Raw genomic sequence first — 16,015 nt, forward strand, 5'->3', positions numbered from 1 at the left:
TATTTGTTTGCTGATTAGAGACAGGGTCTTACTAAGTAGACCAGGCTGATCTCTAACTCACAGAGATCCAGCTGTCTCTGCCTCCTGAGTGCTGGGATCTGAGGCATGGGCCACCAGCCAGGCCTGGGTTTTCTTTCAGTGAAGAGAACTGCAAGTTTCAGAAGGGGCCCTTCATACTGAATCTCTAACTAGCAACTGATGATGCTGGTCTCCTTTGATGCTGATTGGCTCCCTAGCACTGGCCTTACCCAATCCAGTGGCAGAGCAGTGAATCCCCTGGCTCTTACTATCTTAGCAATAAGAGAATAAAGTTACAGTCTGAAGCTTGTCTTCCCCTCTGACTCCTGTGTCTCCTCTCCTTCAGCACGATGCTGCTCCCCAGAGTTCCCTGCGTGGCCGCTGTGATCCTGATGCTGACAGTGCTGAGTCCTCCCGTGGCGTTGGTCAGAGACCCCAGACGTAAGTACACAGACCTCAGGTGCTGGGCTGCTGGGGGTGGGTAAGGAAGGAGCTAACTTCCTCACTGTCCGGGCCGACTCCCTGAAACTACTGATATCTTCTGTGTCCATGCACAATCCTCACATGAACTCTAAACTGTCCCCTAACAGAAGCCTGCATGTTTGTGCTCTCAGATCTGTCTGAGAGGCCCCTGTGTATCAGCCATTGCTTTTCAAGTGTCTCCCAGTAAAATCTACACCTTGTGTCAGATTCCCTTAGGGCTCCAGGGAGATCGATAAGTCATGATGTTACATTAACTTCTGAGACAGGCCCTGTGTTCTTTGTGTTGAGCTATGCCAGACAAAGAAGTCTCTCTTTAAAAATAGAACTATGTGTTTTTCTATTCTATATTTTATATATGTTTTCTGTTGTTTTAAGGGAAAAAAAAGTAAAACATTGATCTAATCAAAAGATCTCTGTGGTAGTGTCATAGAGTCAAGGGGCAGTGAGGGCATCGCAGGGAGATCCCTGTGCCTCCTCTGCAGGCTGAGGCTGAACCCCGGGCTTCCTCTTTCTCTCCCTGACCCCAGTGCTTGTGCTCTGTTCCTATGCGGAAGCTCTGCTGGTGGTGGTTGGTGTTTCTCCTTGTCCTCAGGAGCACACACAGCTAAGGCTGAGGTTCTTAGATCTGTGAATGGCCTTCGACATGATGGGCAGCTGTGGGCTGCTCTAAAGAACTGGAGGCCCCTTCTGAGACCCCGGGGCAGGTTAGAGCTGGTTCAGTGTTTGTGATCTGAAGATATTTGTATTTTATTTTTCTCCCACATTCTCCGCCCTGAGCCCATGAAAAGGACCTGACTTCTCTTTGCATCATATGATCCCCTTCCTAGCTTCATCACACACAGAAAAATCAAAGTCTGTGATATGCGCATGGGGGATAAAAGATGGGGTTTGTAACACTGTTAAGATCTGTGACCTTGGGCTGTAGAAATTGCTCAGTGGTTAAGGGCACTGGCTGTGATTTCAGAGGTCCTGGGTTCAATTCCCAGCACCTACACGGCAGCTCACCACTGTCCAAATTCCAGCTCCAGAGGTTCCAACATCTTCACACAGACACACATGCAGGCAAATCACCAATATACATAAAATGAAAATAAATAATTAAAAAATAATCTCTAATCCCAGAATGCTGGGACTGTGGGCAAGCCCTCTGACCCTCTCTGCTTTGGCTAAAATGTAAAATGTGGGAGGGACGATCATTTTCATAGAGCTGTCTGAGGATTGAGAGGGAAGGCTGTGTAAACCACCTGCCCACTGTGTGCTTCCTCTCTGTAAGCTGTTACCAAAGGGCACATGGAAGCTTCCAGACTGCCTCTCACCTCACTGCCACCTCCCACAGACCAGGCTCCTGCCTTTGCATCACTGTCTGTCACAAGGACCATTATGACTTCCAGATCTGTCCTTTTTCTTCCATTTTGTCTTTTATAAAAACCAAACCCATTCTCCTCACTATCATCTGTGTTGTCTCAAACACAGGGACGAGTGATTTCATCTCTGATTCTCTCAGCGACCTTTTTTTTAAAGCCATGAGCCACAGTGATGGCTGCTGCAAATCTTTCTCACAAATGGGCCAAGCGTCTTCGTGCCTCTGAGCGTCTGTGAGATGAAGATGTCCAGGGCTTACTTTTGTTTCAGTTGCTTTTAACAAATCTCCTGCACATTGTCTGAGTGAGATTAAACATGAAGATGGAAAGACAGCCATCTGATGCGCCTTCCTCTACCGAGACTAGCAGAACTCCCCTGACTGACTGACCCAGCAGAGCGTGGAGACACACCCTAACCTTTCCCCTAGGGTCACATTTGACACCTGACTTTAAAAGAGTCTGGTTTGTGAATTCTCTGCATCTGTAAGTCAGATAAGAGATTGTGGCTCAGTATTGGGATCATGGTCTCAGTTTCCAGAAACTTTTGCAGTAGTTTCCTCTTAGTGAAAAACAGAAAGCTCCAGTCAGCTCCAAGGCTTTTGAGTTGTGGCTGCTCTTGATCCCCAAAGTCTCACCTCTCACTGCTGCCCACAGAGGCCCTGTGCTCTGTTGTTCATGAACTCAGTGCTGGCATGAGGTGCTACCTCAGCTGACAGGTGTCCCCACCTCCCCTGTCTCCCCTCTCCTGACATTTGCGGCCACCACCCTCTTCTTGCTCATGTCTGTGACATCTCTTCATGGTCACTCCCCAGGGCTTCCCCGCCCCTCCTGTCACCCAAGGCTTCCTGTTAGTGGAACTGCACCCCTCTTCTTCCCCACTTTTACAGTTTAAAGCTCTGACATGGAGGGAGGCATCTGTTTCTCCTCTTTGGATTCCCATGGGCAGCGCAGGTCTGCACAGGGCGGGCATTGAGGAAGATTTCCTGTGTTCTATGCGGTGTGTTAAGGAGCTTGAGCCTCAGAGGGGGCAGGGAGGTGTCCTCTGAGCTGCTGAGTCCTGGTTCCCAGCTTCCCTCCAGGTGGGGCAGGTGTGAAATTAGGAGGGGGCACACCCCGCTGGGCCCCTGTGCTGCTGGAATACAAGAGATACACATGCAGGGCGCTGCTTTTGGGGAAGTGACCTGATTCTGGACGCCAACACCTGTCTGTCCTGCATGGTCTGTGACAGGATTGTTCTGTTCTCATTTATATGAAAACGGGTCACTTTCCCCTTTGTGCTGCAGGACCAACAGAAACATTGAGACTTATCTGAGCAGGGGAGAGTTGCCCTGACCCTGAGCATGTGACAGGGAAAGCTACAGGGCTGTAACCCTACACAAGGAACCACAGGCAGCTGAGGTCTCCGGGGGGCGGGGGGGGGGGCGCGTGAGAAATAGTCTCCCCAGGAAGGAGCACACTGATTGGTTATCCAGTCCCAAATAGCCCTAAAAACATACATACAAGTAACATCGTACAGATGTTATGTTGAGCATCTATTTATGTATTTAGGAATGTACATGTAAGGCACCAGGGAGCTGGAAACTCCACAGCCTTCTGTGCACAGCCCACCAGGAGAGAGAGAGCTCTCCCAGCAGTGCTTTCACTTCTGAGCTCAGAGGTGAGATCTCTACCTTCTCTCTGGAGGGGACCAGCTAGGAGCACACAGGGCCTAAGATCAGTGGAGCAGCTGGGATGGAAGTCTTCCTGCTGCCATTTGCACCAGGGAGCCGGGAGACTCCACAGTCTACTGTGTACAGCACACCAGGAGGGAGTTATCTTCCAGTAGTGCTTTCACTTCTGAGCTTAGAGGAGTAAGGACACAGGCTTACAGGCCCACAGGAGGAACAAACTCCAGCCAGAGACAACAATACCAACTAGCACCAGAGATAACCAGATGGCAAAAGGCAAGCACAAGAACCCTACCCACAGAAACCAAGGCCACATGGCAACATCAGAACCCAGTTCTCCCACCACAGCAAGTCCCAGATACTCGCAACACAAGAGAAAAGCAAGAGTTGGATTTAAAATCATATCTCATGATGCTGCTAGAGGACTTCAAGAAAGACTTAAATAACTCCCTTGAAGAAATACAGGAGAGCATGGGTCAACAGGTAGAAACCCTTAAAGAAGAAGTACAAAAATCCCTTGGGGAATTGCAGGAAAACACAATCAAGTGAGGGAACTGAACAAAACCATCCAGGATTTAAAAGTAGAAGTAGAAACAATAAAGAAATCACAAGGTGAGACATCCCTGGAGATAGAAAACCTTGGAAATAATTCAGGAGTCATAGATGCAAGCATCAACAACAGAATACAAGAGATGGAAGAAAGAACATTGGGTGCTGAAGATACCATAGAAAACATTGTCTCAACAGTCAAAGAAAACGCAAAATGCATAAAGCTGGTAACTCAAAACATCCAGGACACAATGAGAAGACCAAACCTAAGGATTATAGGTATAGATGAGAGCGAGGATTTACATCTTAAAGGCCCAGTAAATATCTTCAACAAAATTGTAGAAGAAAAGTTCCCTAACCTAGAGAAAGAGATGGCCATGAACATACAAGAAGCCTTCAGAACTTCAAACAGACTGGACCAGAGCAGAAAGTCCTCTGGGCACATAATAATCAAAACACCAAATTCACTAGACAAAGAAAGAATATTAAAAGCAGTAAGAGAAAAAGGCCAAGTAACTTATAAAGGAAGACCTATCAGAATTACACCAACCTTCTCACCAGAGACGATGAAAGCTAGAAGATCCTGGGCAGACCTCATACAGACCCAAAGAGAACACAAATGCCAGCCCAGGCTACTATACCCAGAAAAACTCTCAATCATCATAGATGGAAAAACCAAGATATTCCATGATAAAACCAAATTTATACAATATCTGTCCACAAATCCAGCCCTACAAAGGATAATTAATGGAAAATGCCAACACAAGAAGGGAAACTACACCCTAGAAAAAGCAAGAAAGTGATCTTCCAACAAATCCAAAGGAAGATACCCTCACAAACATAAAAATAACGTCAAAAATAACAGGAAGCAACAATCACTATTCCCTAATATCTCTTAATATAATGGACTCAACTCCCCAATAAAAAGACATAGACTAACAAAATATTTCTCATGTAAATCTTCAATTTTATCAGAAAATGTTTGTAATTCCCCCTTTTAATCAATTTAGTAATGTTTTTTATGTCTACTATTTATCTGCATTATTTTTCATGATAATCTTCAATTTTAATGTCTATTTATTTCCTCTATTTTATCAGAAATGTTTTCAATGTAAATCTTTGATCTTATCACAAATGTTTCTAATTCCACCTTCAATTAATTTAGAGAGAGTTTTTATATCTACCATTTTATATGTAAAATTTTCCATGAAATAGTCAATTTTAATGTGTTTGTCTATATATTTCTTGAATTTTACCAGAAATATTTTCCATGTAAATCTTCAATTTTATCTGAAAATGTTTATAACTCCACCTTCAATCAATTTAGAATTATCTTTATGCCTATCATTTTATCTGTATATTTTCCATGATAATCTTTACTTTAAACATGTTTTTCTATATATCTTCAATTTTATCAGAAATATTTTCCATGTAAACCTTCAAGTTTATCAGAAAATGTTTATAATTCCACTTTTAATCAACTTAGGAATACTTTTATGCCTACCATTATTATATTTATATAAAATTTTCCATGATAATCTTCAATTCTAACATGTTTTTCTACATTTCACTACAATTTCATCAGAAATATTTTCCACATAAATCTTCAATTCTATCATACAATGTTTCTATTCCATATTTCAATTAATTTAACAATGTTTTACATGTCTACCACTTTACTCTTTAATTTTTCATGAAAATTGTCAATTTTAACGTGTTTATATGAAATATTTTCCATGTAAATCCTTAATTTTATCATAAAGTGTTTTTACTTCCCTTTTCAATAAAAAAGGAATGTGCATGTATATGTATGTGTATATCTATATATATGTCTGTATGGAACAATAGTGACAAATCAGGCCATTAATTTTAAAGAGAACATGGAGGTTTACATAGAATGGTTCAGGGGGAGGAAAAGGGAACAGGGGAACTGATTTAATTATAGGACAGTCTCAAAAATAAAGACTCTCACTGTCTGAGCCACACTCACAGGCAGGGCCCTAGCCCAGCAGATGGTCCAACAGAAAGTGAACTCAATGGTATTCTTAGAGAGTTGGGTTTTTTGTTTTTGTTTTTGGCTTACAGATCTTTTGCTTATATTATGGTTTCACATTTTGTGGTTTTTATGTTATTCCTGTGTGTTTGAATCTGTGTCTTTGTTTCTTATGGTTTTTCTTTTCTTTTCTTTTTTTTTTTTTTGTTTCATCCTGTGTTTTTTTGTTTGTTTGTTTTTTTCTGTTTTTTTTTTTTTTTTTTTCGAGACAGGGTTTCTCTGTGTAGCCCTGGCTGTCCTGGAACTCACTCTGTAGACCAGGCTGGCCTCGAACTCAGAAATCTGCCTGCCTCTGCCTCCCAAGTGCTGGGATCACAGGCGTGCACCACCACCGCCAGGCCTCATCCTGGTTTTGTTGTTGCTGTTTTGTCCTAATTGACTATGTTTTAATGTATAAGGGGCCGAGGTGTGGCTTTGGGTGGTCGGAGAGGTGGGAGGATCTGGAAGGAGTCGAGGGTGGGTAAACTATGAACGGAATATATTGTATAATAAAACGATTCATTTAAAAAACAGAAGAATCCAGTGGGGGATAAAATGGCCGCTCGACCTCTCTGTCGCTCGGGAGCTGAGGCAGTGATGAGGGGAGAGGACCGAAGGGAGGACTGTTGTCTCTCCAGGGAATAGAGGCGGGTTCCCGAGTTCCCCCGTCACTTCACTCGGTAACACAGTGGTGACTGCTCAGCCTGGAGTGGGGCTGCTGTGTGTCCTTTGTCCCATTAGTTGTCATGACGTCGGACGTGAGCTGGGGGAACCTGGGTCTGTCCGTTTGGGCTGAGGGGGACTCGGGCGTCTCGTCCCCGGAGAAGAAGAAAATTCTTGTCTCCACAGCACGGTATTTGGAACAAGCTAAATCTGAGTGTCATTTCCACAACGGGACGCAGCGCGTGCAGCTTCTGGAGAGATACATCCACAACCAGGAGGAGTTCGTGCGCTTCGACAGCGACGTGGGCGAGTTCCGCGCGGTGACCGAGCTGGGGCGGGGCATAGCCGAGTACTACAACAGCCAGAAGGACTTCATGGAGCAGAAGCGGGCCGAGGTGGACACGGTGTGCAGACACAACTACGAGATCTTTGATCGCTTCCTAGTGCCGCGGAAAGGTGAGACGGCGCGTGGGTGGGCGGAGCCGCGGGGAGGGCGGGACTGCGGGGCGCGGCGGGAGCGGGGCGCATGCGCAGGAGCCGCAGGGCTGCTGGGTTCCCGGCCCTGGAGCCACAGGTGGCTTAACGCATCCTCATGGCCGCGGAGCAACACTCGTCCGCTGCAGGCGGAGCCCTGCCGCTAACTGTGATCTCCTCTCCGCCCAAGAACAAAGCCTAGGGCCGCCCGAAGGGGCGGACGGAGGAAAGTAAAGCCGCGCCCCACAGTGAGCTCGGCCCAGAGGGAGAGGGGCGCGAGGGGAGACCCGCCCCGTGGGCGCGAGGCCTCAGCCACGATCGGTGTTTGATCCTCAGGCTGCAACTCAAAAACTTCCTCTCTCTTTCCACCACCCTGCCCCTTCCCTTCTCCCTCCTGCTCCAGCTCATATTTGTTTCTCATTACTGACGGTTGTGAGCCACCATGTGGTTGGTGGGATTTGAACTCATGACCTCCGCAAGAGCAGTCAGTGCTCTTAACCACTGAGCCACCTCACCAGCCTCCGACTCTCTTGAGAGATACACAAGCTGGTTCTGCAGGTGCCCTGGACGGGCATGACCCTTTAAAAATTGATGGCATTTTAAAATTATCATTAACAACTGACAATAATTTAGTAGCTTTCTTAAGACTAGGACTTTAGCCTTCATACCTGTAAGGTTTGGGACTTAATGAAGCTTTTAAATTAACATTTTTAATCATGGCACAGTTCACAGGGACTGGATATTTTGCTGATCCTACCGTATTATAGTACATTATTATATCATTACAGACCGTTGTAGTTGTTTGTATGACTTAGTTTATCCAAAGAGCTATAAGCTTAAAAGACAGAGATCTTAGATTTTTGTGTAAGCAAGGTACTGAAAACACCTGGCAGCCCTCAGTAAAGATGGTGGTGAAGACATAGTTCCCTTAACACAGATGGCCCAGTCAGTGATGTGACTGCCCTTTATAAAGATGGCTGCCGTTCATGGACTGCCCTTAACCAAGATGGCTATGAAGTTATGATTTCCCTCCCCCCCCCCAACAAAGATGGCGACCAGTCAGTCTTGTCTGTGCGTACCTTCTGGTTTTCACTGTCCTCCTGGAGTACTCCAGGCTGAGCAGCGAGTGGCACAGTCACTGTTTGGCTTGCACCTTTTCCTGCCTCTATTGCAGCTACGTTTGCTCCAGCACGGAACTTGCTGGCCGCTATCTGTGGGCAGCGGGAGCGGGCGCGCCCAGCACCATGTTCTGTTCCACAGTGGCGCTCTGCTGCTGTCCACCGGGGATGCACACAGGCTGCCGCACGGGGCTGGGACAGCACAGGGAAGCCAATGGTGGTGTCCTCCACTGCGGCTGCCACTCAGAGCTGGCAGCACTGCATAGGGACAGGAGGGAGGTCACATGACAGGTGGGCGGGGACGGTGGTGGCCCCTGGATCCACCTGCGCACCCCCACTGAGCCGAAGGTGTTGCTGTGGACAAAGGGAGGGGCTGCCAGAGCTCTGCTCCCAAAAACCTGGATCCAGGAAGTGCAGACTGAAGCCTGTGTGTCAGCAGTGTTTGGAAAATCTGGCGTTTTGGATGGAGGCAATGTCTGAGATCAACCAAAGTTAGGTAAATGTTGCTGCAAGATCCTTTGGCGGCACCAGCAAAGTCTTAGACCTCGTATACATTTTATTTTTCAGCCTTTACCAGATCCGAGGGTGGGGCGGCCTCCTGCCGGCTAGCCTTGGCTACAACTGTGGTGGGTGGTGGGGTCGGTTCAAGTCAAAGGTGTCCGAACTCTCCCCGGTGAGAAGAAAAGTCCAGGCCTTTCTTCGGTCCTCCTAGGCAGAGGCTGGGACCGAGTTGGACTTCCTAAGTCTAAAGTCCAAGGTTGGGATGTTGTGGGTCCACAGCCCAATTACAACTGATCTTGGGCTTCCTCCGCTCACACTAATAGCTGCTTTTCATAATTAAAGGAAGTCAAGACAGGAGCTCTGGCAGGGCAGGAATATGGAAGCAGAAGCTGACTCAGAGGGGCTGCTCCTCATGGCCTGGCAGCCTGCTTTCTTATAGAGCCCAGGACCACCAGGCCAGGGGACAGCACCGCCCACAGTGGGCGGTGCCCTCCCCCATCAATCAATAATTAAGAAAATGCCCTACAGGCTTTCCTACAACCCAGTCTTACTGAGGTATTTCTTCAATTGAGGTTACCTCCTCTCAAGTGACTTTAGCTGTGTCAATTCAACATAAAACTACCAAGGACAGTTTGTGATGTTGAAACTCCCCCAAGCCTTGATTATATAACTCAAGGGGTGGGGACACAATCACAGCTCACGGTAGGACGACAGCTTCTTCACTCAGCCTCAGAAGATTGTAGAGATGAACTGAAAATAAATGAAGAAAATGAAGCTTTCTATAAAGTAATTTTAAGGGATGGAGAGATTATTTACAATAATGGGTTATATGAATGGCTGTTACAATGTCTTGTTTAGACAAAAACAAAAAACAAACAAACAAAATATCACACAGCACAAGGAAAATGGCGTAGCTTCCTCAGCTGGGATGGATCCTCCCTCAGCACTGCCATCAGCTGCGTGTCCAGTGCTCTGCGTGGGTCAGGGTGCAGACTGCAGCTCAGCCCACAATCCCCACAGCTCACACTGGCCCCTGCTGATGTGACCGAGAATCCCTGTGCAGAAGAAAGTAAAAGAGTAATGATGTCATATACAGCAAAGTTAATTTATTTAGAGTTTTGTCAAAACTGATGAGAAAATAGAAACTCAGTAAGTTTTCCTGCCTCAAACACAGAATTGTCACCATCTACAGACAAGAAAAGAGAACCCCTGTGTTTACACCCACAGTACATGTGGTGTCTCTTAGCTGCTGGTTAAATTACCACAGCTGAGAGGTGAGGCTGTCTCTCCTGCCTGGAGCTCTACCTGCAGCTGGTGATTCCTCCGGAGAGTGGAGCTGACAGTACATTGTGAAAACAGAGCCTAAGTCCTGGGCGACCATGAGGTGGACCCTTACACCTGCCTGGATCCAGCCTGGGTGGGCGGAGGCAGGCAGGCAGCCCACAGGGAGGACAGCTCCGCCCTCACGGCTCCTTCTCACCTCTCTTTCCTCTAGCTGAGCCCATGGTGACTGTGTACCCCACAAAGACGCAGCCCCTGGAACACCACAACCTCCTGGTCTGCTCTGTGAGTGACTTCTACCCTGGCAGCATTGAAGTCAGATGGTTCCGGAATGGCGAGGAGGAGAAGAATGGCATCGTGTCCACAGGCCTGATCCAAAATGGAGACTGGACCTTCCAGACGCTGGTGATGCTGGAGGCGGTTCCTCAGGGTGGAGAGGTTTACACCTGCCAGGTGGAGCATCCCAGCCTGACCAGCCCTGTCACAGTGGAGTGGAGTGAGTGCTAACTTCCGGTCTCTGTGAATGCCCGCCCACCAGGGAGGGGGCGTGGCTTATCCCTGCCTGTCAACTTCCTCAGCCCACACACTCTTTCCTCTGGTTATGCGCTGTCCTGTCTCTCAGCAGGGCTCACAGGGTAGGTGTGTGATGCTTCCACAAGCACCTCTGCCCCCCTGGGAAGCAGTTATGCCCCCAAACACTCAGATCTGAGGCTGCCAGTGACATCACAGGTCCTGGAATCTACTTGGCCCTGGCTGCAGCCTCTGCCTGTGACTGGGCTGTGTTTCTGCTGCTGCTGGTGATGAAGATGGAGAAGGAGCAGTGCAGGGTCATGGCTGACCCCAGGGACATACAGTCACAGCTTTGCCTTTGCTTACTCCCAGAGCTCAGCGGCTTCCTGTCAGCTCAGCTCAGCTCAGGGTCGCCATATTTAAGGCTCTTTCTCTTTGGTTGGTTGGTTGGTTGGTTTTTCAATCCAACCAGGAGTGTTCACTTCCAGCTCTTCTGGAACACGCGTCTTCCTTGGTCGCAAAGCTCTGCGTCTCACGGGTCCTGGGTGGACGTGGCATTTGGTCTAAACCCTCCACCCTTTGTTGTCCTATGTCAGAGGCGCAGTCCACATCTGCACAGAACAAGATGCTGAGTGGAGTCGGGGGCTTCGTGCTGGGTCTGCTCTTCCTCGGAGCGGGGCTGTTCATCTACTTCAGGAACCAGAAAGGTAAGGAGCCCGGTGGGGACCACAGCTGCATATCACATCAGGGAAGAGCCACGGCTTGGGTCTCAGGACTCCCTGACCTCAGGTTTCAATGGACTCTGAACGCAACAGTCTGGAGTTACGTGATTGACCCTGAGGAGGGATGACAACACTTGGGAAAGTCGAGGTGATTGTGGCTTGAGACCTGAGGACAGAGGAAGACTGGGGAAGCCATGGGCACTGCCGGTGACTGAAGCTCCCTGAGGCCTCCCTCTGCCCATGCTCCTCTTGGTCCTGTGTGCTGAGGGCAGGGTTAGCAGAGGAATCTCAGGTGGCAGCTCAGAGTCTGGGGACACGTGCCTGGGGACAGATCTGCCTCCATGTAAGGATCCATTTTATTCTCTTTTCTAGGACAGTCTGGACTGCAGCCAACAGGTAACACCCCTCAGTCTTCTCTCAGAGACAGATCTGCTTTCCCTACAGTGTGGGGGGCTGGGGTGATGGACACAGGGCAGACACTGGGGAAGACGGAGGTCTCAGGGTCTGGCCAGGCCGTGTGCACTGAGCCTTGCTCCCTGTGCTTACTGGAGGCCTCTGCTCTGAAGCAGCGTTGACTCGGGGCATGAGAAGCTCCTCTCTGCTCACTGCCATGCTGTCAGGAGAGGCCTGAGGTGGTCAGAGAAGCCACTGCAGAGTTAGATCTGGAAACAGCCCTGTCCTCTGTGCTCTGCAGGACTCCTGAGCTGAGGTGACGTGACCAGGCTGAAGGAAGGAGTTCTCCCCTGTCTCCATGTCATGAACACATGTCCTGCTTGGCCCACATTCCTCCAGAGACAGTGCTCTCCCAGGACCTGGCTCCTCCTGATTCTCCACCCTGGAGATCTGTGCTCCTGATGGCTGCTTAGCACCTGGCCAGGCCTTGCACCCCTGGGAGCAGAAAGAAGGTCCCCTCCTCACCTCCCCTGCCCCCTTTTGACCTTTGCCCTTGTCTGGCACTTCTGAGCCAGTCTGCTGTCATATGCTTTCTTACATTTTTCTCAAATAAACAATGAAAGTGATCTGCTTCATAGAGTTTTAAGCAGAAGAAATAGCAAAGAGAAAAGAAGGATAAATTATAAGACACTGTTCACATGTCTTAGTCAGAGTTTCTATTCCTGAAGAAACATAAACAAGAAAAAAGTTGGGGAGGAAAAGGCTTATTCAGCTTACACTTCCATGTTACTGTTCATCACCAAAGGAAGTCAGGACTAGAACTCAGGCAGGTGAGATAGCAGGAGCTGACACAGAGGCCATGGAGGGATGTGACTTACTAGCTTGCTTCCCCTGGCTTGCTCAGCTTGCTTTCTTACAGAACCCAAGATCACCAGTCCAGAGATGGTACCACCTACAAGGGGGCCCTCCACCCTTGATAATTAATTGAGAAAATACCTTACAGCTGAATCTCATGGAGGCATTTTTCTCAACTGAAGCCCCTTTCTCTGTGATAACTTCAGCTTGTGTCAAGTTGACACACAAAACCAGTCAGTACAATTATTCCCTTGTCAACTTAACACAAAAACACATCGCTATTAAGCCTCAAACTTTACTTTCTTATTCATCCCCAAGATCAAAATAACCTTAGACCATCCCACAGTCTTTGCAAATTCTTAAAATTTCAATCCCTTTAAAATATCTAATCTCTTTTAAAATTCAAAGTCTTTTTGATTTAAAAGTCTGTTAACTATGGGATCCACTAAAATACTTTCTTCCTTCAAGAGGGAAAAATAATCAGGGCACAGTCACAATCAAAGACCAAAAAAAAAAAAAGAAGAAGAAGAAGAACCCAATATTCATGCAAAAGAATGAGAGATAGTGTATAAGAAATAAATTTTAATTCATTACCTGTCAATTAGAGCATTTTCTGATTTGGATTAAGAACACTACACATGATCAACACAGGCACAGTCCTTTAAGCACACGAGAATCCCCTCTCCCTCACTTACTCCATCCACGAGAGGCTGTTAGAGGAGGGAGAGGTTGCTGTGGGCCTTGAACCGTCTGTGAGAACACAGTCAGGGCCATGCTCCACATCCCACAGGCTCTGCCCTTTGCTCTGTGGAACAGCTGGACGGGAGGAGAAAGGTACTCGCATTGCTGGAGAATCTGGACGGTTCTGCTGTAGAGTTCCACTCCATAAGCCAGACTGTGGACACCTGAGGCGTTGCTCTGGCCTCCACACACAAGGATGCACATTAAAAAAAAAAAAGGCATGAACTATAACAGTCCAAGGACAATGAAACCAAATAGTGATGAGTCAAGCAAATGTGATGACTCAAAAGTCAATATGCTGACAGGTAATCTCCTGAGGGAAATGAGCTTCCTATAGAAATTATATAGGAAACAAATCTATAAGGAGCAGGGAGATGGCTCAGGGGATGAAAGCTGTAGTGTGTAGTTTTTGTTACCTTGCTGTAAGCTCTGGGTGAACCATACAACTAGACGTCACCCAGATTCCCTTGGACCCACAGATAAAAACCAACACACACACACACACACACACACACACACCAGTTAATGTTAAAATGCCTTTGCTAACTCAACGGCTGGGTGCTCCTAAACCTCCCTTGACACCCCAGGCATAACTGGATAGAATGGCCATTGGCCAGTCCAACTGAAAACTCACATGGCTGATTGGCTTTATCTCCTGTTACTACTGCCTCCTGCTTTTTCCCCGGTTCTCCAGATTCTCCCTGAGAACTCCCATACAACTGTAAGTGTCCTGCCCCTTACTCAACCATTGGTCATTGGTATCTTTATTGATTGATCCAGAGACCAACTGGGTAACAGGACCTTAGCATCAGAACCACCCTCTACATCTCACATTTTCTCTCCAGTAATAAGAATAAAAAACTATCTCTCAGACATAAATTTAACAAAACCATAACAACTGTGAACTACAAAGTATGATATACAATTAACATCTACTTTATTTTATTTGTCAATTAGGTAAAGTACTCTACCATCATTCATAACGTAAAGAATTATGGTTCTAACCCTGGATTTTTTAGATTTTAGCCTATAAAGCCACCCTGTCTTCCACTCTATAACTTCTCTCTCAATGACAAACAACTTGAATTTGATTATGAGACTAAAACTGGTCTTCAACCCTGTCAGAAATCCAAGAACAACTTAACATTTACCTGGATATGTGGGAAGCACTAAAGACAGCTTCCCAAACTTAAATGTAGAGACAGCTGACTACCTGGAGAGCCCCCTAATTTCTTATAACATTGTAGCATCTGTCGTCAGCCTTCAGGCCCAGGATCAGTCATCTGACAGACCTTTGTAAAGCAGGTTTATGAAGAACTGTTTACCCTGTCTTGGCAGAGCTATAAGTCGACTATTTCTCATAGTGTGTCCTTTTCTGGAAAGTATTTTCTCTGAGGATGAAATAGGCAATTTCTGCCAGGTGGCTATCTTGCCATGAGAAACAACCTCATCTGGAGGTAAAGATGTTCAATTTTTTTTTTTTTTGAAGGAGAATGGAGAAACTGTCCAGAGCAGACCCGTCTCACTGTCAAATTTTTTCTTAATAATGAAATAACATAAAATGTCACAGACACTTCCTGTATACACAAACAGTCCAGTTCAGTAGTGTCAGGATAGCAGCAGCAGTAGCAAGACCAAGCTGGAACAGTTTGGCCTCAGTTGAATCAGCATGAGTCAGCAGGAGAGACTTGGATCACCAGAAACTCCAGGAGACGTTCTAGGCTGTGCCTCTCTCAATGAAAGGAAAATCATTGAAGATTTGAGATCAACAAGAGTTGTACAGCTAGCTCTAGCTGCCAGCTCTCTCATGGTTCACTGAGTTCTATGTATATTCTTTCCAAGCACCCCATCTCCTCCACGGATCATGCCTCACCATGAGTCTTACTTCAGCAAGTGAGTCTATAGTAGCTGACATCACTGCCAATTAGTCCTAGTCTGAGGAAAAGGCAAGAAGTATAACTCGAGAAACTTTGCTGCATTTCTCTATATGGAGTTCGGACTAGTGGAGCTCAGCTAAGGCAGACTAATAGATACATGAAGTATCTTAGTGAAGAATCCCTCATCATGTGTCCTTTCATGCACCCTTTCAACAGTGTCTGCTTCAGATAAACATTCCTTTAGCTTTAATGTTGGCTTTAGCAAAATGTCCTTTCACTTAAGTCTGCTTCAGGAAAACACTCATTCATGTGTTTGCTCCAGCAAAACACCATCCAACACAACAGAGTTTACAAAGAAACCAAAGTTTCCACTTCTTACTTGATTACCATAGATTAAATCAAGATATCAACAATTGCCAAAAGGATACAAATTGATGGAAACTGAACCATTCACTACTTAGTGAAAATGGAACAATACAGAAATTTTAAAGTGTTATTATTATTTTTTTTTTACAATTGAACAGAAATGAATTCAATGTATCTGACCTATAGGTAACAAAACATGCAGTTCCTAGAGGCAAGTTCAGAGCAGTAAGTGTCTACATCAGACAATAGGAGAGAGATCATGTTAGTAACTTAGTAACTCACGACAGCTCTAGAGCAACAAGAAAAATTAATAAGAAGAGCAGATGGCAAGATATAGAAAGAAATAATAGAAGGCAATACAAAGAATCAAAAAATTTGGTTCTTGCCCTCCACCATCTTTGCTC

The 16,015-nt window shown here is 46.5% G+C and overlaps 1 protein-coding gene across 1 annotated transcript; it reads left to right on the forward strand.

Moving 5' to 3' along the window:
* Nucleotides 1-294: 294 nt before the first annotated feature.
* Nucleotides 295-12,398, forward strand: LOC127669418 (H-2 class II histocompatibility antigen, I-E beta chain). Its single transcript, XM_052163357.1, has 6 exons — nt 295-459; nt 6,960-7,229; nt 10,362-10,643; nt 11,254-11,364; nt 11,752-11,775; nt 12,074-12,398. The coding sequence occupies exons 1-6, from the start codon at nt 369-371 to the stop codon at nt 12,085-12,087; spliced, it is 792 nt and encodes a 263-aa protein (XP_052019317.1). The 5' UTR covers nt 295-368; the 3' UTR covers nt 12,088-12,398.
* The last annotated feature ends 3,617 nt before the right edge of the window (nt 12,399-16,015 follow it).

This window comes from Apodemus sylvaticus, chromosome 19 (assembly GCF_947179515.1).
Source record: "Apodemus sylvaticus chromosome 19, mApoSyl1.1, whole genome shotgun sequence".
In the NCBI taxonomy this organism is placed as follows: Eukaryota; Metazoa; Chordata; class Mammalia; order Rodentia; family Muridae; genus Apodemus; species Apodemus sylvaticus.